At 37.4% G+C, this 26,537-nt stretch overlaps 1 protein-coding gene across 1 annotated transcript; it reads left to right on the top strand.

Moving 5' to 3' along the window:
• On the top strand, positions 1-26,537 carry LOC136855318 (uncharacterized). The gene is given in 14 exon segments (XM_067132223.1): positions 1-119; positions 3,573-3,731; positions 5,777-8,017; positions 9,510-9,693; positions 10,253-10,288; positions 10,290-10,367; positions 11,984-12,148; positions 12,388-12,512; positions 13,121-13,393; positions 13,531-13,641; positions 13,882-14,034; positions 15,137-15,263; positions 16,233-16,664; positions 17,329-26,537. Coding segments are annotated over 12 exon segments (4,038 nt in total). The 5' UTR covers positions 1-119; positions 3,573-3,731; positions 5,777-5,792; the 3' UTR covers positions 17,458-26,537.

Here is a 26,537-nt window from a genome sequence, read left to right as displayed (position 1 = left end):
TCGCAGTGTACGATATTTCTGCCTCAAACAAACGAAACACGCTTATCTGTTGTTGTTGAAGCACTAGAGTGTTGGAAGCAGGAAAATTTAGAGGCAAACGCTTCGAAAATACCGCAGCGGTGAGCTTATTCGAGATTTTTCCCGTGTCATTTAATGAAAAGCACAGGTATGCCTCGTTATTGTTGGCTGGTATAGTGCAAATGACCGAATTAGGAACGTAGGTAGCATAAGCTACAGTGGCACTTGGTGGTCTACCTGCTATTTGTTCATGATAGTTTCAGTGTCCGTAATCGTAAACTAAATGTGTTTTGTAATTTTGGTCAGTTATTTTGGTAAATAATCTGTAAAAATGATTTTTACATCTAGAATAAGAAGCTTTGCGTAGATTTTATTTTCTTCTTTGAGGTAGGACAGCTCATTTGCAGCCGACTGGTAGCCTAAGCCTGTTTTATGTAATGATCATTATTGATTGGATAACTGTGCAAGTTTAATGATGCAAGAAAACCACAATATATAAGTATTTGTTCCTGTGAAAATACAAACCATTGCCTCTTACGTAGGAGTGCCCTTCGGTGGGAGCTGGAGTTGGTCGTTAAGCTTGGTAACAATGTAGTTAACTAGTGGCCAGGGGGGGGGTGAGTCGCATGACGTCCCCAAGCACTCTTTCTCTCGCTTGGTGCAGACTTCGCTCTTCGTTCTCCTCTAGTCTGCCGTTGAGCTTGAGTATTCTGTTTTCTCGTGCAATTGATGTTTTGCGTTTGTTTTTATCTAGTTTTTCTTTTAGAGGAAAAGTAGAGAGGTGTTGTGAGGGACATGAGCGTTTTTGTGGGCGCTTTATGTCCCCTTGTGGCGCTGACCTACACAGGTAATGTATTTCTTGTAGCGGTAAAAGAGTGCTTGGGTTGGTCTTCCTCTCAGTGGGAAAGATTGCGTAGGTGGAAGAAAAGGGCCGGGAGTGTTTGCCAGGCTCCTCAGGAGGGAATTCTTCCTCAGTGACTCCTCCAAACCCTTTGAGTATTTTTATTTTTGGATTCCCAGTCAGAGCTCTTCCCTCACAGGAACTCAACCAAACCTTTTGAGTACTGTGTTTTTATTTTTGGATTCCCAGTCAGATCTCTTCCCTCACAGGAACTCGACCTGTGCACCCTGTACCCTTCTGTCTATGTATACTGGTTCATTTGAAGTTTAAGGTAGACAATCAGAAGTCTTTTGTCAAGTACTTAGGGAAGACGTGGCCTTCTTATCCCAAGGAGTCCATATTTCACTAAGTTTCTTGACCACTGAGCTTTGGCCAAGAGGGAGCATTCTGCTGAGTCATCTCCTGCTGATGCTTTCCTTGCTGCCACTGCTCAGAGAAACACTCGGTCAAGTCGTCACCTCCAGCCTGCGCAATTCAGCCTCAATCCAAGAATTGAGAGTGCTCAGCTCAGAGGTTTGAGGGCCACTGCACGACCTTGGGACGGCAACTTTCTGCCTAAAAAAAAGTAAATAAAAAAAAAATCAAAGGAAACCTATATATATATTTTTTTAAGCGGGAATGAAATCCTTGCTATTTAACATAATTTTTTGCGATGACCCAGCGTTTACTAATTATGTCTCAAGTAACGTACAATTTGATGATAAGTTTGTCCCGTTGTTCCGATCAGCGGGTTAACGATCTGTTCGGACACATGCTTTGGCACTAGCTGTGACCTAACCAGACAAACCAAAACCCAACCTAACCTAGAATATCATGTCCTGACCTAACCTAACACAACCCAACCTTACCTTACTTAGGGCACCGTGCCCTGACCTGGGCAGGGGCTTTGCATGTAATCCAGTAACTCGAACATGTGGAGCAGCCTAGGCTACCCTTTAACAGTAGTAAGTCAAAATCATCATTATTCATTATGCAATGTTAACTGCAAAGAAAGAATTGCACCACTTACCTTACCCGACCACGAGGGTACCAGCCTCGGCTTCTTTGCAGCGATTGGGAGTTCATGTGAATTGAAAATATTAGGTCTGGGTCTTACTGTGTTTGGCTGGGAAAGTAAATCAGAGAGCGGGGTGGATGTCTGGTGGCTTTTGAGTGGGTAGACATGTTTAATTAAATCCAGAAACAGCCGAAATGGACACGGAACAGACTCTAAATATCACTCAGGTGTTAAATTTGTCAGCGGACGCTATGTTAGGGAACAATGTTTTATCGTGACACTCCATCTCGGCGGTCAAAGACGGAAAGAAAGGGTGACTGTGGGTCAGGGCGTAGGGCTATGGATCATGTTAGGGCGTAGGTGTATGGATCATGTCGATCAGACACATTCTGATTGGTTAGATGTATTTAATCCATGGCTGTAGGGAATGACCTGGGTCTACTGGGTATACGATTGGATGTAAATGAAGTTTCCTTGTAGTCAGGTCAGGCTGATACGTGCAGCCTTAGGAACTACGGGGTGAGAGGGGCGCCGCACTACGGCCATCTTAAGAACTACTGGAGAGTGCTGCTGCTGCTGCGTGGCACCGTTCACGTCAACTGGGTACAGTACTTAGAAAAAGTGACATTCTGCAGAAAAAATTACCGAATGTTAAATTGACGCAAACTGGTCAGATAAGTTACTATTCCGGTAGATTTTGGCATATTGAACATCTTTTATTCTATGCAATTTGTCATTTGGAGTTATTGTTAATGAGCTGTAGGCGTGTCCCGCTGATAGGTCTCGTCTTGGTACAAGGGAGTATGAGTTGACCCACTTGCTGTTGATCATGCCCATGGTTCACCACCAGCTCTGGGGTTGCATGGGATGGGTGGTTCAAGTATGGGTCTTAGGCTGCCCCCATACAGTTGACCTTGTCAGTCCACAAACTGATGAATGACCTTTCCTTGGAGGAACATAATAAGGCACCTCCTTCTCAGCTTCAGTGGCCATGGAGTCCATCTCCTTGGCCTCTTTCTAGGCTGCTGCTTGGTTTGACTAATGGTTGAACAAGTTGGCAGATTTCATTGATACAGGTATCGATCCCAGTATGAGAGGGTGAAGTTCAGGAGGTTTTTGGTGTCAGGAAAAAAGGGGATGACTTTTCTCTCACATTATAGTACCAACCTTTTGGCTAACTTTGTCTTGAGAAGATGTGACATGGTGTCTTTGCTCTTCTTGAGACAATTTTTACTTAAAACAGTCTTTCACCATAGAACAGTCTGGTTCTAGGACCCTTTTGTATTCCAGAGGGTAAGGTAGAGTAGATGGTGGAGTGGAGATGTGCCGACAGCCTCAAGGATGGAAGGCAGAACAAATGCAGCCTGTGTTAAGTCAACGTCAACCTCTTATACCTTCACTTTACTTGAAGTTCATTCCAGGTGCTTCGCAAGTTACCAAATTGTACGTTGCAGGCAGGGGTTGTTCTTCCTGTTGTCCTGTTATGTTATGGTTTACTGTAAAGTATAAGCTTTTTTTTATAATCGTTGGATAAGAGGATTTGTATAGTATGTAGTAGGTTATGAAATATTTTAGCCAAATAACCTAGTGTATAAGCAATTTTGACAGAAGATTGTTCATATGTACACTTGTTTTTAATTTAAATCTTTATTACAGGGAAGAGGCTGGCATTGTGATGGTAGCCTATTAAACAATTTTGTTCCGTATCAAGAAATATTTGAAACCTACAATGATGTTTGTTCTAAGTGGTGTCATCCCAGGGTCATTAGATAACCTAAGCAACATACTTTGATGGTGTTTTTTTCACATTTTTAGGTAAGCAGAATTATAGTTTGTTGATTTCAAGTAAATTATGCCAGTTAAATTGGATGATTACACCTGTAAAGAAGTTCACAGCTTTGGCTGAAACATCGGCAGCTCACAATGATAATCTGTAGTTGTGTTTGTTCCTAGGGAAATACAGACTGTTACCTTTTATGTAGGAGTACCCTTAAGTGCGAACTGTAGACAGTTGTTAACTTGGTAACCAGGTGGTTATGGTGTTGAGTTAGGGAATGCTCCGCACTCACCAACCAGCCGTAGCTAAGCTCTTTTTCAGTGGCCACCATCAAGTGAGGATGCCTTGCATGCAGTCCTTCTGACTGCTAAGTTGAACTTTTGTTTTTGTTCATAGGGTTTTTAGTACAAGAGATTGTCATATTTGGAGGTGTGAAGGGTATTAGTGAGTAAATTTCATATTATTGCATTGTGTCTGTTAATAAGTAGCTTTATTACTTACTTTTGCAAACATATGTAATATGTATTCTGGTAAAGTAGTAATACTGTTCATGTATGTTAGTCCAGAGTAAGAATGTAACACCTTCTCACTCGAATAGGACCCTTTTAGTTGATTTTGATACAGCTCATAATTTCTTCCTAATTGCAAGATTCGTCATCCTTATAGGGGTGAATAGAGTAGAAGGAAGACCTTCAGTGCTGATTCAGAGCTGTGAATATCTGTCCTAGGATGACAAACTTAATAGAAAAGGGGTTCTTCACTGCACTTATCTGCTTGTATGCTCGTAACAGAAGTAATTCTGAAGTCCAAGCATCTTCAACGTAGATATTGGGTCAAGATTAGTGGCATTTTCAACCTCTTTGAATAGTGGACAACAGTTTTCAAGTAATTTGATTTTATATGCCCTGGTGAACCTTAATAGTTTCTCGTTTTTAGCTGGTGGAGAAGCAGGCCAAATGTTTTTAGTCATTGAAAGAAAGGGTGAGATGTAACAGACTCTTCTTCCTCTGTAACCTTACTACAATCTTGTCTCTTGTTAGTCTTTTGATATTATGAGTACCACTCAGTTACCCTTAAGTTCTTTGGCTTTACCACTTTGCTTTTGTTATTTATTTAGCTTTATGTATTTATTATGCATTATTTACTTATTTAGCTTTCCAGTTTAAGTATATAGCTATTGAGGCTGTTGTAAAGTGGTAGGTCCTGACAACACAAATAATGACTCACTTGAGGGTTGGTGTGCAGAGTGTCTGAAAGTTTCTAAGGATGCGCAATGTATACGACAGAATTGTTTTGTTTTCAGCAATTTTATACTTTAATCAAAGACAGAGATACCTCCATCAGGGGAATCTGTGGCTGTTATTTTGGTGGAAGTGGTGATGTCGATTGACTCTTCACCAATGAAGGTCATCGTAATTTGGAGTTACCTTCCTCTTTTCACACAACAATACGTATAATCTTACGCTGCCATGATCCTCAGTTTTTTGTGCTATAAATACTGTGTAGCCATTGATGAGAATTTGTTAGGAATTCTGTGATCTTTTGAAGCATTCGTCTATGCTGCTTTCCCAGTTTTAGATTGGTGTAACAAATATTATTATGAATTTTGTATTTTTGTGTTATCATACCATTGTGTTTTTGATCTCTGCAAGATAAAAATATTTAGAACCAAGATTAAATTGTTTGACAATCAGTCGGTGCTCATTACTCTACTATATTTATTTTTTTTGTTTTCCATTACAACTTCTCCATATTGTAGTGAATATACTAATAATGTATTTTGTGTCTTTGTTTTTTTATGAAATTCAGTTTTGTAAATCTGAGAGAATAGGGAATATGGTCTCCTGGGTGTGTGTTTATTATTATGATTGACATTTAGAAAATGCGAATCTTTTAGATTTAGTGAGCCAAGTTTTAAGTTAAACCTCTCTCAGATGAAATTTAGGATTTGTGATAAATTTCTACAACTGCAATTTGAATCTTGCATATCCATGTACAGTTTTGTTGGCCTCCATTAATCTTATATTTCATCAGAGTACTTGTTGATCATGTCCTAATTAATAATGGTCTCCGTATTTTTTAGTACTTTCAGAGTTGAAATGGAACCTTTGCACCAGGCAATAACAATCATAGAAGGTGTGACTGAAGAGATATGTAGTGCCTTTGGTAATGACGCTCTTAAACGTATAGATCCGGACAGGCTGTTTGCTAAGGCTGAACTTCATATCAAGAATGGCCTGTCAGTTGATGCAGCTAAAGAAGAGATTCTAGCTAGCATTGCGCTAAAACCTGAAAAATGTCAGGAGAGAAGGAGGAGCAGAATAGATTCTTCGGGAGCGACCACAAGCAGTAGCGAGAATACGTCAAGTAGTAATGATTCAGAAGAGATTGGAACTCAGCTGTTACATGGTCATGATTTAGAAGAAACTTCGAGTCATAGTGCAGTTACGTATAATGGTAATGATTTGAAAGCGGTGATCGGTCAAAAAAGTGAATCTTCTACAAGCTGTGCAGGAAGCTCTAAGGTAGATGTAGTTTCTCAAATGTGTAATTCTAATCTAAGTGATCCTTGCGTTGCCGATTTAGGATATTCCGAAGATAGTAAAAGTCGTAAAGCGAGCAGTTCGAGCGAAACTGACGTAAAACACTTTCAAGAAGTGAGTTCATTGGAAAATAAACAAAACGATAGTGAACAGTCTGAGGAAAAATTCGATTCCCAGAGAAGCAATCCTCCCGTGACTTTTAGTGAATCTGAGAGAAAGGACATAAATACTACAGAGTGCAAATCTGATAGCAGTGAGACAGATTATTTTTCAGGTTTTTGTGGTCCCTCCTCTTCAGGAGCTTTTCAAGGCCATGGAGTGTGTAACAAAGAGGCAGAGAACGTAGGAGCTGCCACTTCGCAGTCGGGTTGTGATCTTCAAGCTGATTTGTCGTCCATTGGAAGCCCCGAAGTTAGTGTGTTAAGTCCTTCGCCGAAGCCAACCCCTTTGATAGACTTGGGCGACGATAGCACTTGCTCTGACCGGTCATCTTGCAATAGTGACATAGTTGTAGTTGACGAAGTGGAGAAAAGTTTGAATGCAGAACTAAAGTTGGGTGGTAGGAAAATGTCGGCTTCGAAGGCAGGCAAGGGAATGTCCGACTTTGAAGGCATATTAAATATTCCGGGTGCGTCGAGTTTAGTGCCTAGTAAGGACTTTGGTGGTAAGAGTGTGGAATACGCCGTAGACCAGGCTTTTGACCTTGCGTACACTTCGGAGAGTAACATCATGGTAAATAAGATGGAGACTCATAGCGTAGATTACAACAAAATTAACTCTCCCGAGTCGCAAATGATCGACATGCAGCAATCCTTAGAAAATGCTGTCGAGCTGGGGAAAAATGACTCGTCTCAGAATCAAAAGACCCGAAAGCAGAATGGGAGTAGTGATTTTTTTGACAGCGATTCGTCAAGTGAAGAAGACCCAAACGACAAGTTGTGGAAAGATGCTCAGTTCATTTGCTCATTGCTGCCTTTTTTCGAGTTGGCAGATGTACACGAGACCATGGTAGCTAATTTTTATCATCCTGATCGCAAAGCTCACGTTTTGGAAGCTTACATCCAGCTGGCTCTCGATCGCGATGAAATGGTACCTGATAATGTATTTTTAAGTTTAAACGCTGCCAGGAAGCGATCTCATGCAGAGGCTTGCGGTCAAGAGGCTGTGAACGGGAAGAAACAAAAAGTTGGTCACGGGGATCCTGGGCCAGCTGCTTTTGGAAACACTTACAATGCAGTGAATGTATTTGTCGAGGCAAACGAGCCCGTGCCCTCCACAAGCAGAGTAGTTCCTAGTGCCGTGTTTAGTGATCGTCCCGACTCCGGCGTGCAGGAGAACGCAAGCAGTCTCGAGAATCGAGAAGAAAGAGAGAAATGGATTCGAGAAAAGTTAGATTTTGTCAGTGCGGTGGTATGTGATATGGATAAGGACCACATTCGCACGCAGTTGAGTAGCTGTTATAGTGATGTCGACGTTGGGGCATTAGTAACAAGACTTTTAGAGGAGCCGCCGAGACCTCAGGTTGCGAGCCAACTAAACATTGCCAGCGGAACAGTGTCTGAGGCAAATAACCAACCAAATACAAGTGCCTTCCAAGCAGTGGATAGAGGAAGGCCTGCTGAAGTTCCTGTCAGTGAGGACAACAGTTCGTCTGGTGAAGGACCCTCTGGCGAGGGTGAAGAACTGCCGAATGCTGCCGATACAGAAGACCGTATTATGGTGCAAATTAACACCCTGGCTGAGATGTTCAGCGATGCGGATCCTGACTACTTGCGAGAAAGGTAAATCATTCAGACATCAGGTATATTTGTAGAATGTCGTTTGTAGTCAGGAATTCTTAGACAAGTGAATGCTTAAGTAACATGCTGTGTTTTGCTATATCTGATTTGTAGATAGATAGATAGATAGATAGATAGATAGATAGGTGATATATATTTAGAAGAAAAATATTTAAGAGGCCAAGCAACTAATAATCTGGGTCTCCAACTCAGCACTTGAAAATGGTAATTGGAGATAGGGCATACCTGAACACAGATGAATAGAAGCCTCTGCAGTTCATCCTGTATTGAGTTGTGTTTTCTCATAATCATTTTTTCAGCCATGATGAGATCTGTGTCAGTCGTAGTACACTATCCTTGTTTTGAAGGAACTCAGTGTTATTAGCACATTGTTCTTCATTGTTAAGCAACACGGTATCTAGCTTCACTTCAAGAGCTAAGGTCCTGTGCACATTCACAGGCTTGGAACCCCTCATTCCCCATAGGGGATTAGTGACATGCACTGTAGGCATTACTAATGTGTCTTTGCAGCATCCCTTCGACCTGCTAGCTGCAACTGCTTTCATTCCTTTTACTGACTTCCGTTCACATTTTCTTTCTTCCATCTGACTTTCCACCCTCTCTAACAGTTGTTTCATAGTTCAGCTGCGAGGTTTTCCTCCTGTTACCCCTTTCAAACTTTCTTACTGTCAGTTTCTGTTTCAGCACTGAAAGACCTCAAAGGTCCCAGTGCTTGGCCTTTGGCCTAAATTCTGTACTCTGTTCGACTCGTAGAACCCTCATCATGATAAACTTGAACCTGTACATAGTAGCTTTATTTAACTCAGCAGGCTTGATACAGTTGTCTAAAATTTACTAGACGAGTAATAAGACAAGGTTTACTAGGAGAGTAATAAGACACTCGCTTATCCAGAGTTGCTGGGAAATTGCTGAGTATGATACTGAGGGATAGGCATCTTCACTTTCATACTGGGGCAATACTGTTGTCTCTTCTTGCCCTTAAAGCTAGCATTTTTTAAGTATGGTCATTGTTATAGAAATTGAAATTAATTTTTTTCATTCTTTTAGAGGTAATCTTAAGATCCTAAAATTATGCACTGAATGATTGTAAAGGCAGTTTCTGTTGTAATGATATCTCATTATTATGCTGGTTATGTTTGTAGAATAAACTCAGACCTACGAATTATCTTCAAATGCTGTGGAGTGTACAGTTGGTGCTTGCCCCGCTGATGATGTGGACATTGATTCAGCATATGCAGTAGGACAACACTATTGCCTCTATAACTGCAGTAAATTTAGTTTTGAACAATTCTTTCAGACAGGGTTTCATGAAGATGAAAAATAAGATACCAAATGATTGCATAGACAGGCTCAACTGTAGTACATATTATAGGGATAAAATATCCCCTTATTACGAAGATTAAAATAAAATATACCTCCCACCATGAATGACCATTTCTTAATAAACTTGTGATGGTACTTTCTTTCTCCTTAGATGTATTAGTTTGAACGGGAAACAAGAAGATTTTCAGGCTCTTGTAGAGGAACTGATGGAGAAAAAGGAGTACCCTAAACTGGAAGAGTATCTGAAGCGTCAGAAGAGATTGGAGATCAAAAAGAAGTTTATCGAGGGGATGTCTGTGGAGGAATTCCTCGAATATTTTGAAGATCCTGAAAAGGTATTTAATTTCTGTTTCCTTGTATGTTGCGTTTAGGAGGTATTTTGCTAGTTTGTAATGTTTTAATAGATTGTAATCCAATCTATGTTTGGACACTTGAATATTTACTCTGTAATAGAAAAATGATAGATCTGTTGCTGCAAAGTACAAAATTCTTCATGTAATCATTTGCAGTACCAATATTGATGAGAATTAAGCAGTGTTTGTACTCTCAACTCATGTTCTCAAACTTTTCATTAGAAACCTTTGCTGCTTAGCATGCAAACAAAATGGTGTTACCTCTGGCTAGCAGTGACCATTACATCTCTATTTACTTTTCTGATTTTTGTAATATTGGTATAATTCTGGTTTGCTGTTATTGATAGGATCTGGTGACACAGTGACTCATTGTTATAATCTGAATTACGATCTATTAGAAGAGAGGTCAGGACCATTCTTATCGTCATATTTTTTGAAAATGCATGCCTTGGAATTTTGGCCATCACTGGCACTTTCTAAAAATCTGCATTTACTGGAATGCGTGCGACTTTATGTTGTAAGTCTGGTTTTCGTCTTTCAGGTATTTTGTGATACTGAGAAGAAAATGAGTGTAACGATACATGGAAAACGCCCGTACGCAGCTCTTGAGAGACCTGCCATACCATCTCAGCAAGGATATAGACAATTTTGAGAAAAAAATAACCTCACTCACCTAACTCTTAGACAAATGAAGTTAGTAGAGAGCTTTTTTTTCCAGAGTAATGTTTTTTTCTTTCTACAAATGAAGTGAAGATTTATGAAGCTTCATTGTAACGCATTGCTGCTTGCACCATACCTGCTGCAACCTTAACGGCTCTCTTTTATCCATGCTTGGAAGAGGGTACTATTCTCTCTGAACCCCTACTTAGGGAGACTGGCCTTTCAAACCCTCACAGTGTTTTTTTTTTTTATTTACCTCATGTAACTGTAGTATATCTTATTCTTATTGATGGTTGATATAAGAAGCAACCTTGGGAATTTTGTCCTTTTGGTACTACTGTTTTGCTGTATAGCTTAAAGGAAAACTCAAGTTACTCTTTTAGAATTTATAACATTTAGTTGAATTATGAAAATAAATCTAGACAGCATATCATGTGACTTATTGGAAATGAATGTTTTACACCTCAGTTGCATCAATTGCCCCAGTCAACACTGGCTGGTGTAGGGACTTTGGAGTTAGTGTGTGGTGTGATCCTAACTTAATGTTTGATTCTATCAGTGCTACCAAGGAAAATGAGGGATCTCATATCAGAACAACAGAGGCAGACAGTGGAATCAAGGAGGGGGTGCACACTGTTAGAAGGCGTATAAGTGAATAAATCTCATGTAATATATGTCTAGTAAGATGCCCAGATACATGCTCAGTATTATGATGAATCTCAAGAGCCTTACTCCATTAATTACCCAGGCCAGCCTGACCAGCTGTGACAACAGGTTGTAAGGAAATAACTTCCATATACTTCAGTCGTGTTAAGTTCCCAGGCATCAGCCTATAAAACTCTTAATTTTAAGTTCAGTTTAAAAAGCAGAGAAGTTGCTAATGCTCTCTGATTGGACAGGAACCTGGAACAAGTCTTATTCAAACAACAAATGGCTCTGACTGGATAGGGGGCCAATTCATCATTTGAAAATGTTAGAAAAGGTAAGCAAGTTCAGTGAAGTGATGGTACAAACCTGAGAATTCGAATTTTGTGTTTTAGACAAAAGATCAGGTGCTAAAAAGAAGCCAAAAAGCCTCCAGATTTAGAGTGAGAGACTTGCCTAGACAGGCCATTAATCTTAATACCCCCTGTGACCTGAGGCAATGGGAAGAAGGATGTTGAGGGTAAGGTCTAATGACGAGGCCTAATCCAAGGTTTCATATGCAGGTGTCATTGGGCGACTCAAGACAAGTAATGAATCCCACTTGGAGGTAATTGGTTATGGATCTAAGAAGCACCTCCTCGAAACATTGACAAGAAGATCCTCAAGTTGCTTGGGACATTAAAAAATTTGAGCTATACCTGTTGAGAGTAGATACTGTACAGAAAAAGTTTCTGTCTCCTTTGGTTTGATATAGGTATTGGCAGATGATGTTAATATCTGAGGCTAAAAATTTAGGGAATACATACAAACTTCTCTCAGAATAGATTGCAAACCATTTTTTAATATTGTGGCAGTACAGAATGTTGGTTCTCTGAACTCTTTAAGATTTTGTCATGTCAGTATATCCAGTTTCTGAATCGGCATAATTTTTGCATTCTTTTCTTAAATAATTGTCAATCTTTTCCAGGGAAACAGAAAGCTAAGTCGACGAAAGACCAAACGTGTTTCACCGCCAAAGGAAAGTGACTTAGATGATATATTTATAAAGGAACAGTGCTATGTCCGCATGGAGCTTGAAATCAAGGAGTACCTTTTAAAGAAAGAGGAAAATAAGCGGAGAGCATTTTTGTGGGTGAGTAGGAATGTATTACTGGTTATTTATGGTAGTTCGAGTTAAGATATTTTAGGATTTTTAATGGGTCATAATACACAGCTTATTCTTGCGAAACAATTTAGTGGTTTTAATGAATTATGCTTGAAAGCCAGGCAACAATACCAGTTAGTTTATAAGCATCACTCATGAAGACGTACTTTTGTGTATGAAGTGAGAATGAACATAACTCTCAAAGGAATAACATACGAATTTTGCAGGCCAAGGCAGCAAATCAGCTTCAAGAATGTGGTTGCTGTTACGATGATGAAATTTTAGAAGAGGATATGGATTCATGTAATTCACCTGAGATGAAGCACAAATTTTGTTGTAACTGTATAAGAAGGTAGGACTTTGATTTTATGTGAATATATAATCAAATTCATAATATTTTATGAAATACCTGTAGATAATTCCTACACGGGAAAAATTTTTTCTCAGCAATCCTCAGAAACATTATTTTAGAGTCCTTTTGAGACCTGTAGCCAGAAAGGTAAGCCTCCTTAAATTTCTTAGATGGCTTAACGTCATTTATATGTTATTTTTTCGTCAATTTAATATTCAAGTTTCCATTCCGTTATATAATTGTCTTTTATTTCTGTTATAAATACTGTAGACATATCCCAATAAATAAAGATTTTCATCTTAAAGCAAGTCCCCTGCCCCCGGAAGCTTTGTGTTTAGATAATATTCAAATTCTCTTTACTTACAGCTTTATCTTTTCTGGAAGTCTAGTTTGTTTCATGTATTAAAATAAAAACTTTTGCTGAAAGGGTTTTTGTATGTTAGACCTTGGATATTATCTTATTTTCATATACTATTCAAGCTGCAGATCAAATGCATTATTTTTTAATTGTAACCTTAAGTAAGTGTCTCCTCTCTGTACACAGGTATTTGTTTTTGGTCCTTATTTATATTTATTGAGTGGTGATATGCCAAATATTCATTTGACAGATTTGCTGAAGAAGAAATTGGTCAAGGAAGAATAAATTTCCGTTGTCTGGAAGGAGATTGCAAGGCGGAATTTTCCCTCGGCACTCTAAAGAAACTCTTGAAGCCGTCTGTCTTTTCGAACATCTTAGCTCGTAAGCAGTTGGAGGAAATAGCTGCCGCTGGTATTGAGGATTTAGAATCATGTCCGTTCTGCAATTTCCAGACAATCATGCCCAACAGAGAAGACAAAGTTTTCAAATGTCTGAATCCTGACTGTATGAAGGATTCATGCAGGTTAGACATGTTTTTTTATGGTATTCAAATTTGAAAAAAAGTTTATCTTGACAGTGATTTTTATTGTAATGAGTTATATGATAAATATCACTCTATCTAGTCAGGTTTTTTAATGTAAATAACTCTCTAATTATCAGATTGTGCAAAGAACCAAACCATGTACCTCTACGATGTGAAGAAGTTGAAAAACAGCATCAGAAAGATGCAAGAACGTTTTTAGAAAATAAGATGACAGAAGCAATGGTTAGGTAAGTGCTGCATTAATGGTGTTGCCTTCTGCAAAGTGTATGACTTATAAATGCCTGATCTTTTCAAGGTTGAAAGTAATCTTCAACAAGAATACACTTATTAAAGTTTGATGTTTAAGATTTACATTTACACATGTATGTAAAAAATTTGAAAGGTATGGGTATGGATTTTTATTGGCATCTTTTACAAATGTTTGATTTTGTTCATAGTATGTGTAGTAAAGATGCACCTCTTTTCAGGGAGTGTTGGAAGTGCAAAAAACGTTTTATCAAAGCCGATGGTTGTAATAAGATGCGTTGCGCGTGTGGTGCTATGATGTGCTACATTTGCAAAAAAGCAATTAAAGGATATGATCATTTTGAAGATAATCCTGTCCCTATAAACAAAAACAAGTAAGTAGAAACATGTTCTCCATTGGTAAAGCTTACTGGAACATGCTGGTGGTTTATGCTAAGAAAATTACGTGCTTTGTGTGTTGTTTCAGTTTTATATGGCTTAGCTGAAATATTAATAACACAGTAACAATTGCAGGTTTGTCAGTTGGAAGACTTTATCACAGTCCTCTCAGTGATAGCAAGTCTTGTGGAAGTCACTTGGCTTAAGCATAGAATTACATAATCTGTGCTGAAGCTGTGAGATGGACAAGAAAGGTCTCAAACTACGGGAATCTAGTTTCCTCCAGTTCAACTACATATTTCACTCATGATGAATTCTGTCTCAATATTACTTCAACTTTATTCATATTATTATGGATGGATCTTACCTATTGTTAAAGTTGTCTTACATCTTTGTGCCATTAGGTGCAATTGGCATTCAAAATAAGCAAAGAATAACTCTTGACTGACCTGGATGGACTCTCTCTGTAATCCCCCGTTTCCTATCAGGTGCCATTGGAATATTTACATTGCTGTCAGAATTCTTCATGCCCTGTCCTTGTGCATATGGTATGAATCAGCTGTAATACTTTTGACTTTCTGGTTGTTTTTCTCTTATATGGTATGGAATTTGGATGTAGTCCTTAAGTATTTAATGTTACCTCAGTTTGAGCCTATTGATAAGGCTTCTCTTAAGAACTTTTGAAGACACTTTCTTTCAGCTTTTGCCTTGGCATTGTCTTGTCCACTGCAACTAAATATTCAATAATGTCAAATTGATGGTTATGGTATGAAGTTTTGCAAGAAGTTTTAAAGGGGCGGGGGTGGGGTGGCCATCCTCTACCCAGATGTGTTGGGAAAAAGAACATTTTGGATTGTTGCTGGCATGTATAGTTCCCATTTCGTAAAGTAACCACTTTATCACGTAAGCTTGTTTATCTAGTACAGGTACCAGTAACTTTTATTCCAGGCTGATTTTTTAAAGGACTTTATGTGAATGAAAGTATTCCTTACGTGATGGGCAATACAATATGTGCTTGAATGTTTTGGTGTACTTTTTAAATTTTTAATTTGGGATGCTTTCCCGTGAAATTACTTGAAAACACTTAATAATTTTCAGGTGTCCGCTGTGGAGTAACTCTGAGAAGATACATGCTGAAGAAGTACGAGATGCAGCAAAGAAATTAAAAGATGAGCTAGACCCAGGCATTGAATTGAAACACGACCCTACGAAAGACTTGCCGGAGGTATGGGTGTACTTAATATTCAAGCATGCTCATATATTTATCGCTGTTCATTCCCTTGCCTTTCAGCTGTGGAAAGCAGAATGTCATGTTTTTTTTTTTTTGTCTCTCAACCATATTGTCTTACGAGGTTTTTAACTGTAGAGAATGCAGATTTTATCTTTTATATGGTTGTTTAAATTTTTTATTCAGTGTTGTAAAAAGTAGTCAGTCTAAGTTAACATTACCATATTTCCCAGTGTCGAACACACTCCGACCTTGAAGAAGCACCCCAATTTTGACCTTTTAAAGTTTGAAAGTAAAAAATAAATATAAAAATAATTTGGCAGTGTGAGATGATGTCATTGTTTTGAATGATGTAGTACACACATTTAATTATCACAGTGCATTGAAATGCAATGACCTTGCCCAGTACAGCTAATTCATTATTGTAATTCTCTTGTTCATTTCATTTATTTAAAAAGTTGTTTGTTTTTCATGTTCATTGATTTTAATGTTAAATAGTCTTTTCTGAAGATTAACTTAACAGTTAAGTGAAAAATTTCCCTGGTATGGTAACACGTTGCCCAGCTGTGTGGCATCAGAAATTTTCTTGACAAATAGTGTTTCAGTGTGCAGATGATGGGGCTACAGCTGTTGTAGTATGTAAGATTTTGAAAGTATTGGAAGTAGGTTTACACAGCAGTTTTTTTTAAATCTCAGGTAAGTGAAAACTAAAACTGCAACAGGAAGTATTAGAAATACTTAATACTGTAACATTTTGTTCTCATTTACACTTTCATATAACTAGTTTTAATTTTCAAAACCAGAAAATATTTTACACATTGTTACCAAGTATAAAAAAGGCAAAACTGAATACGTTTTACCAGAAAAACCTTTTAACACGCTACTTTCTAAGTTAATGATGTTTCCTTGTAGTATTTGCATTTCTTTACGTTCTTCCTCAGGTAAATTGCATTTTTAACATTCTAGATTCCGAAACACTTGGAGCACCGGCCCACCCCAAACGTCGCAGGCTTCATCCCCCCTCCAGCTCATCAGCGAAGAGATCACCACCATGTGATTCCCAGGTACGGAGCTCTCTTCCCGCCGCCGCTTGCCCATCACCACCAGCGTGTCCCACCTCAGGCCCATCACCACATTCATCAAGTCGTGCCGCAGATACAAATCGATCATCACCAGCCTCCGCAGCCGGCCCACCAACATCCGGCCATTCCGCCTATACATCTCGTGATAAATCCTGGGAGGAATGACTATCATCACCACCACCACCACCATTACCACCATCACGTACGGCATCAGCCCGATGCTAGGGAAGTCGGCGAAGATCGGAGGGTTCTGTTGGAACAAATTAATGAGTTCAATGAAATTATACGGAATGTGAGGCAAGAGCATCAGCAGGAGGTACGTAGTCACCACTTTCCGTGAGTTATGAATTACTTTCAGGTTCCTTTTAATGTTAGATTTTCTAATTGTAAGTAAAAATTTTTAGAATACATGTACCTTAGGTAGAGCTGTGTGGTTCTCATCAGGCATTTTGTAACGATGATAAAGGAAAGTAAAGCACCACGTTCTATCGTGATCTTGGGAATAACTCATAAATGATGTTTTCAGCAGTAGAAAAGGGTACAGCTTTTAATCTCAACCAAGGACTGTCTAAATCACCCATTTGAATATTTCTTTGGAATGTTTCCGAGCATGGCAAAAATTAAATGTCGCAGTTTTGAAATTGCCATTTACTGGGATGATTTAGTGTTATTGGGTATTGGTGTTTCTCCAGTTTATTGACTGACTTTGTGACAGCACTAAGTACTCTTTTTTTTGTATTCATAGTATGCTATATGGAATGATCAAGTTTGTAAATGGATATCAGTAGCAACTGAACATCCATAAAGTCTTTACAATTTGAAGAGTAAGGTTCTCCAATCTGGCATCACTAAAAGTTATTAACTGTTGTCCTCTTTGATGGCTTGCTCATGCTTGCCTTTAGGTAAAAAAAAAAAATAATTTGCAAGAACTATTGCAGGTGTGTTTTGTATGTATGTTGTTTGATATTTTTCTTTGATAGAACCTGCCACCAGTGGTGTATGCACCAAATCTACTGCGGTTTCAACAGAGAGTTGTGCAGCATCATCCCCCACAAAATCTGCAGAACCTACCTCAAGAACCCCATGACCCATTCATTAGAGAAATATAGCAGAAAATTTTTAATTCTTCCGTATCTGTTTAGGTAGACTAGTTTCTTTCATTAATTTTTTAATAAAGCTCTTGGGAAGTCAAAGTTTTTGTTTTAATTTAAGTTTGGTTGTGTTGTGCAATTTCATTTGGTTATAGAGTATATATGATTTTTAAAAAAGATTACTCTTGACAGAGATGTCACTTTGTATGGATTTAGAACAGTATTGTTAGTCTGCAGTATTTTTTGCCTGTAATAAGACTATTTTTAAAATGCTATGTCCCTACATTATAAAAATCTTTTTATTTTACTTAAGCTTTACTGCCTGAAATGGTGTTTGTTAGCCAAGAATAGGTGTGATGTTAACGAAGAATAGCGAACAATCTGTGAAAGAACTTTTAGATTGAACTCTCAGGTGAACACCCTCCACTGGAGGGAGTCTCTTACACGATTCCTGAAGTGGTAATTGTGCATCAGCTATTAACTGAAAAAGGAACATAGGTGGTAGCCCTGTAATAAAGACCCCTTCTCACTTAGCTCCTGATCTGAATAACATTCACATGATGGTTTTGTACTAACTCTTATAATCAGGTTAAGTAGGTAACGTCTTGGCTGTTAATAGTGATACCATTTTCATTCAAGTGATGTAGCTTGTTATGTCTGCTGAGTGAGTGAGTGAGTGAGTTTGAAATTTCAAATTACAAACCACTTAGTTCTGATTTAATGTAGATTGTAGAAATGTTTTCAATCGTAAATGTTGCTTGTACAGGTTCCTATTTCTGGGTTAGTTAGACTAGTTGTTTCCTGCAACAGATATGGTTTGTCATTTGTCATTTCCAGATAGATGCCGAGCTTGTGTTGATGGTGCTCTTAGTTACATCTGGTGTCTCAAACGGCTAGGATATGAGACCGTTGTTTTAGTGTTCACTAGTGATATGATTGTTGTTGAAAATAAGATAGTACAATTTGCAGGTAAGACAATTAGAGGTATGGTCCAGGTTAGTACCTAGGGTATGAAACTTGAGTACAGCAAAATAATGAATTTATTAGTTTTCCAATCTTATACTGTGGTTTTGCCCCAGTGAGTTACTGCGGGGATCACAAATTATCGTCAAATTCTTTGTTATACTGTTGATTCCAGTCTTTGTTTTGCAGCTTCAGAAACTAGTCTCTTTAATCTATCAGCTAATGTTTTTATGACGTTTACACAGAAAGATAGTTTTTCATTTTACACAGAAAGATAGTTTTTCATTTAAAAGTAGGCAATATGTTTTCATGAACTTTTGTTTATTACATTTGAAAAATAAGACTTTTTCTATAGTTTCATGTTTCGTGTACTGTACGTGTTCGTCATTTCTTTTCATTTGTACATAGCTGGTAATATGCAGTTAATAATAATAATAATAATAATAATAATAATAATATCCTTTATTTCAGCTCATGGTCATAGACATGGAATATACACGTACAATACACACATTCTAGATACGTGAGATAACATGATAAAAATGATAATCGGCAATATCCACACAGTTGCTGAAGAAGTAGAAACAACAGTATTCATAATACATAATGGTAATTATACTAATAATATGTAGAATAATAATAAAAAAATATTAAAAATTATAAAAATTAAAAAACAGATTGCATACAATTAATTTCCAGCTAGGGGACCTTAGGTGGTTGCAGAAGTCAGGTCCAGAAGGCTGAATACAAAAATTGAAAAAAACAAGGCTCATTAATAATAATAATCACATTAATAATAAAGATAATACTGTATTATAATAGTAATAAACATAGATATAATAATAATAATAACAGATTCTGCAGATGGCACTTAACAGTTGCAAAAATAGAGAATAAGTTTACAGTACATTAAAACTCAGGCCACCCCTGTGTGAAGGAAGACTTTCATGCCTCAATGCATGAGACGCTTTGTATGAGCGAATTGCTGCTCTTTCTCAGTCAGGTGATCAGACTGGACATTGTTTGCCTAACGATGATTTTTAAATCATCCAGGCGGCTATCTGAGAACATCTGCGTGGCACACTGATAGCGAGGTGTGTTTGTGAGGCGTCTCAGAATGTTGTTGTGAACGACAGTGATGCCTCTGTGCCTCTGTTCTATGTCTGCCGTATCTTTTAGTAATACCTACACACACACACACACACACACACACACACACACACACACACACACACACACACACACACACACACACACAACATTGATTTGATTTAATGATGGTTATTTTCTGTTATCAAGCCTAGTGACATAAAGTAGACGTTTACGATAGATGAATAATTGCAATTCACTGTATTCTCCATGCTAATGCATTCCATCATAATTCATACTTTTACAGTTCCCTTACTATCCTGTATGTATCACGTAAAAAACCAGAAGAGTAGTTAAGACGCAGCAGTGATGGAAGTAGACGTCTTCAAAGACTAAGACACAACATGGTGTTAAGTACAAATTCACAGGGATTCATATCTTTGACATCACAACCCCCTCTAATCTTTGTTTAGACTTAATGATTGTATCTTTTGCCATGAATTTTGTATTTTTGATAGTTTTTCTCCTGTCGAAGCTGTGCTGTTTCTTTTTATATCACGTGCATAATTATTTTACATGTACATTTTGTACTAGCTTGTGTGTTTTATTTACAAAACTTATTTTTGGATATCTTTACCTGTTTTGAGGTGATAGTTTGTCTTTGCCCAACAGCAGTAATTATGATTTGGACTTCCACCAGAAGATTTTCTACATAACTGCCTTTCACAAGCTTCTACATTTTGTCATAGGCCTTTGTGCTCCCAGAAAGAATCACACTCGTATGCTTTAATTTGCGTTGGCAACTTACACATACATACTTTTATATATACCTATATATATATAGCCACAAAAGGAAAATTTGGTTGGAGGTAGGACTTTCGTTTATTTGACATCATCAGAACATGGTCTTGCTTTGATGTTAATTTCTTGGTTTCCTCAGATAGGTTGGACTTAACAAAAGAGGATAATGGAAGGGTTTTACCCTTATTGTACAGGATATTTCCTTAGGTGGTCAGTAACATGGACTACTGTTGTCCCTTGACCAGTTATTGCTATGACCATAGTTAAGCCAATCGATGACCAGAGCATTGCTTGTGAACCTTTTTGGGACTGCATTTTCACACTGCTAGGTTCATGTACAAATGCCTTTATATGTTTGGCCTGAATAAAACATTGCATTCTGAACATGGGATAATGTATATTATTATTGTTCGTGGGACTGTTTTTAATTATATTTTCTGTTAAATGTTATATAGATCAACAATAGCTTATTTCCTTCTCCCAACAGTTGTTATCTTCAAGGAAATATTACAGAGTTCATATTCCACCCACTCATATTGTAATAGATATTTTTCACAACATTCCTCATTTAAGAAAAATAAAATCTACAGTCAAAATATTGTGCTTATATTAACCGTAAATCAAGCAGCAGCAAGGACGGAGGTAACAGAATAACATTCAAAAGCAATAAAATATCATTTAAAAATTTTACATCGAGTTTTGTTGTCATATTATATATTTTTGTAAACAATTAAGTAGCTCTTCAGTGTTGAACTTCTACTTGATTGAAATGTCAGTTAGGAATCATAGGTGATTGGAGAGTAACGTAGATGGAAAATGTGGATAAAATATTTAAAAGTTACATACACATTAATACCTCTAGTTGCATCCTTTTGAGTTTTGTTATTTTCGGCTGTACAGTGGTATTTGGTGAAAATAAGGGGGGAAAATAACAATTGACTTACATTGGTTTATGCAACAATGGTTAAAATGCCTTGTTCAACAGAAATCAATAAAAAAAAAATGGCATTTCACACAATAATTAATGTTATACTTTAAAGTAATATACTGTATAGTAATGAAATGTACAGTATAAAATAATCGAAAAGCTTAAAAATGTTATAAATATTGTCCTATTTACACAAAATTCAGCTATATAGTAGAGTATGTACTTTCTATTGTACTTACTGTATATAGTTTCAACACTCACTCATCAGCCATAAAAATATAGAAATCAATAGAAAATTGCCAAATCACATAATATTAAAATATACAGAATATACCTGTACAGTACATATAAACCATTTACAAGCTTAAAAATATTAAAAATATTAAAAATATAGTGCATGACATTTGGGTACATAGTTCCAGCATCCATACATCTGGTGGTGTTAGTTCTTGGCAGCAAATTCAAATGTGCTTGCATGCCTGTTACTGTATTTGCAGTGTTTTGTTTGCAATTTATATGTTTAACTGTTGAACGACTAATTGTACAGTTATCAGCAACCTTATGGGACTATGTTTTGGGGTTTATAGGGTATCTGGGTCATTTTTTTTTAGTGCTTATTCAACATGGGTAATTATTTGATTTATGTCACATTGCTGGGAACAAATTGATTTTGCTGTTGTGTATTTTAACACTGTAACACCATACTGTACTGTATATTAATCTTTGATATATTTTTGTACGCAGTACACTAAGCATACATAGATTTTCCTAACATTAAAATGGACAATATTAAGATCAGAGGCAGCCAGGAACCATAAGATTAAAAGACAGTAATCGACTTTACATCATCACTTATGCATTCACGTTGTGAAGGCATTGTTTACATTTATGAATACATTCCTTCTTTATATACTGTATATGGTAGCATTTATATTAAGAATTATACTTTTTAGCATCTGTGTGTACGTGTTATTCATTGATAACAGGAATCACAAAACTTCAAGTTGAATGTTCATTCTCAGAGAAAAGAAGTGAAATGTTTGTGTGGACTTGTAGTGGGACTTAAGTCATTGAGATTCACACATACACGTGCAACCCGAAAGTAGGCCATAGGTCCGAAATTAGGCAACAGCCGACTCAGGATTATTTCTTCAGTGTTTTGTTATGCTTGTAGAATTTTTTGTTGATGGAGCTGCTCTTGAAAACAATGTGTAACTGGTTTTTGTCAGCACAGTGATTCAGGTTATCTGTATGACTGAAAATTGCAAAATTTTTTATCTATATCTGACTAAGATTTTATATATACTGATGTTTGGGGTTTTTCTTTTGAATATTATAACTACTACTTTACTGATAGCGTTGGGATAGATGAAAACAAAACGATTGGCACATCCTAAGGTAATGCTGTCCAGGTACTGTACAGGGATTTTGATTTTAGGGCTGTATAGGCTTAACTTGTGGGGTACAATTTGCATTTTGCATTTTTGCTTATACTATTCTTTCCCTTTGGTCTCTTCCCAAACTGGCTGTCCAACTTCTTTCATTTTACTTAGCTCCAATTGTCCAGTCTCATACAGGAATAAGTTTTTTGGGCAAACCCTCTGAATCTTGAGAAATGACTAGAGGGCTTAAATTATTTTACAATGTATATGTAAAATTATTATTGTGTGCTTGATTTCATGTTAATTTACCAGAGAAAGTTATTCATTATCTTGTGTATTTTACATTATTCTGTTATTACAGTTAGCCAGTGTATTCAGGTCAAAGTAGACAAGTGAGAATGCTTTTTGTCATGTTCCTACGCTTGAAGATGTGAAAGAGAATGATCCTATGGTTTTAGTCATCTGATTCACAGAGATTCTTGGAGTATTGTTACGTGTACAAATAGGTGTTACAAATCCTTAGGTACATTATCTCATGAGCTAAAGTCAGAGAGACTGAAATCCTGCCTGTGACCTGGGTCTTTTCCTCTTCTGTTCATTCCTCTTAGTTTCTCAGGACTGACATCTGTTGATTATGATTGTTGGGGGCATTATTTCCCATTCTGTCCTAATAGAGGCTACTGAAACACTTACAGGTGGTAGCAAGCGGGTAATGTCTAGTAACAAGCGCCTCAGATAATGTATAGGTGATATAAATACCCTAGATACTTGTCATATTGTCCATGGGACCATAGAGGACCAGATTTCTCATGACATAAAGTGGGAGACATTCATGACCAGTGTAGTACAAATGATGTCTTAAATAAATGGGAAGCACCAGAATAGAAGCAGTTAGAATAGGGATTTTTTGGTATTGCAAGAATCTTCTTGTAGCAGTTTGTCAGTGTTTATGCTAACAGGAAGATTTGGTGGCAAGTCGGACGGCAACATTCAGAGCCTTTCCAGATTTTACCGGTTTGCTTGAAAACCATCTTTCCAGATTTTACCGGTTTACTTGAAAACCCAAGCAATTTCTTGAGTGTAAAAGTCGAAAGATGACAGAGTTATCATATTGATTACACTGAAATAGACTGAGAGTTAGTTATAATATTGATTACACTGAAGTAGACTGTGAACCCATTTAATAAGTGAGGGAGAGAGCACATAGAGCGCTAATTACTGTATCTTGACCTGCTGGATAGATCGGAGGACAGCTTGAGACAGCCAGTTACAGTGGGAAGATTCTTAATATGCCACTCAGTATGCTAAATTTAAATGATTATCATTCCCAACTGACAAAATACAATATAGAAAAACTCCACCTGTTGACCTTTGTCACACTTGGTACTATTCTGCATAAATTGTAAGCCAGTAGTTACTGTATTCTTGCTTACACCAGACTGGACAAGTGAGCAAATGTGAAGAATCCTAGACCTGATGAGTCAACTTAAAGTTTGAACATTTGACCAAATGAGGATACCAAGAACAAGTCATTATTGAGTAAAGGTCAGCCAACTTGATCTTCAAGTTAACCACAATGGATAGTGCTACATGGCTAGAGGGAAGGTAGACTCTTCATTTGATAAGCTGGAGGTTGGGGCCATATCCAACCATTCGAAAAGCTAGAATACTTTGAAGGTAGTCATTTTACCTTTCCCAAATGATGATGATATAAATTGTGACTGGATGTTCAGCAGTATATTTGGTCAGAAGTAGTTGGATGAACGATGAATTATTGGCATACTTAACCAGTAGCTTTATACAGGAGCCAAGTTGTCAATATCCATTTCAAATAAAGGAAACATGTACGGACATTGTAATGACCTCATATGAGAGGCTCTCAAACTGGAATGTAAGCATCCTCACCAGTTTACCCTGTATGTTACCCTCCCCACTGGAAGCTGGTATAGTTGTGCAGTGTTATTACTTGTAGCTTACTCATTGGAAGTAGGCAGAAATCACTTCTTACCGTGAAGAGGATAACTAATGACGTACCTTATAAATGCATGTGAATGATCTTGCAGTGCTTCTTCAGGAGCTGACAAAAATAATACCCAGATTTGATAACTGTACCTCCATTGAATTCCTTTTGTATAAGATGCATTTGCTTACTGTATTTGGATTCTAGTTTTGTCACTTCTCGTACAAGTTAGTTTCTCACAGACAAAGTAATTACACTCTTGGACTGCTACTCTGCTCAGGCCAGACTCCAAATTTGCACAGGAAGTGTGAATGAATTGAAGAACAAGCCTCATCATATCAATCCTTCCTCTATGGCGAGTTATCCATAGAACAAATTTCAAATCTCTTAAGATCCTTGACTGTACAGGGATCTGTCTCTTAGGCTTCTCATGCCAAGATAAATTCTCAAAAGTCTTACTCAAACGCTTCTGAGGTGTAGTGGTTAAGGGTGTTAATTTTATGCTGCAATTTCTGTGTGTTTCTTCCAGTTATGGAATAAAGTTCCACAGACTACCAGCTTAGGTGACACATTCCAGGCAAAGATCAGTGATAAATACTTCCACCATGATGGTTGTCAATGTAGAGAATTGGCTCAAACACAAATTTCATGAGACTATGGTTCTCCCCCACAGTTTTAAATACTGTAGATATTTTTCTGGGGAAGGAGAATATATCGTCCTTGTGCTCTAGAGCGGTCCTGAGGAGATACCTTAAGTGGACAAATGATCAGCTTCTTTTCATGGACCTGTAGAAGCACTTCTTTAATATGCATTCTACCCCAATACATTGGCAATAATTGGCTTCCCATCTTTTGTATGTATTCTATCTTTATTAATTAGAAAGTACTGACCCAGTATTATAGGACAATACTTTATTAATGTCAGCGATCATATTGGTAGGAATTTTTCATCTGTACTACTTGTTACATAGACTTCTTTAAGAATAAGACGGAAATATAGTTTAATTTTGCTGTCCTTTAATGCACTGTTGTCACTCACTACATGGTCTTGTTCAGCAGGATTAGGACTAGTAGCTGATCTTTAGATTGCTCCATCATCATCATCATCATCATCCTTTCATTCTTATGCCTGATGGTCACTCATTTTTCACTTGTAGCTCTCCGTAACCCCATGTATTATTAAACTTACTCAATGTCTGGTCTCTGTGTGATATGCTTTTGTTCACATACTACAAATCCCCTCTTTCCTTAACTCATAATTTATTCTTACTAATGCTAGACAACCTGGAATTTCCAAATGGTCAAATATGTCTTTATGGTAATCTGGTAAGAGAACAGTATTGAAGAGCTACAACGTTACTCACTCATAGGTAGCAAAACTTTATTGTTATATTTCTACATATCAATCTAAACCTTTTATCAGGAATGCCTTCTCACCAGCTCGTACGATAGATTTTATCCAGCGCTTGCCCAGGTTCTTGGCGGCAGCAGTGAGATTTGTGACGTGGTGAGCGTTGAGACTTGCCTCCAGTGAAGGGCATGTAGTTGAGAGGAAGACACAACTTGTTTTTAGTCTGGGGATGAATGACGGAATGCCTTTTCAAGCAGTAAAGCATATGTAAAGTGAGAAATTTGTGTTTACAGTACATAAAAATTTTCGTGTACTAATATTTTTGTTATTTTTTATTTAGTTGTAATTTTTAAGTAGAAAGTGATTATATTTGATATTCAGATGACATACTGTTAACCATCATCAAAATGTTTAAAAAAAAAAAAAAACACCAGGGTCTTTGAGCCTGGTAACGTGCATGCCGCTCAGCACCAAAGCGTCAGAAGGGCTGATGGGTGGTTGTTATGAACATGGAAATAGATATTTTTATTCATAAGATATTACCAAGTATGAATATTTTGCAATATAACAAATATGGCCAAATTGATACTTTATGTTGTTAGTCAATAAATTGTACCAAATATC

The sequence above is a fragment of the Macrobrachium rosenbergii genome, chromosome 31 (assembly GCF_040412425.1).
Source record: "Macrobrachium rosenbergii isolate ZJJX-2024 chromosome 31, ASM4041242v1, whole genome shotgun sequence".
Classification (NCBI taxonomy): Eukaryota; Metazoa; Arthropoda; class Malacostraca; order Decapoda; family Palaemonidae; genus Macrobrachium; species Macrobrachium rosenbergii.
This window is presented reverse-complemented; position numbering and strand designations above follow the sequence as displayed.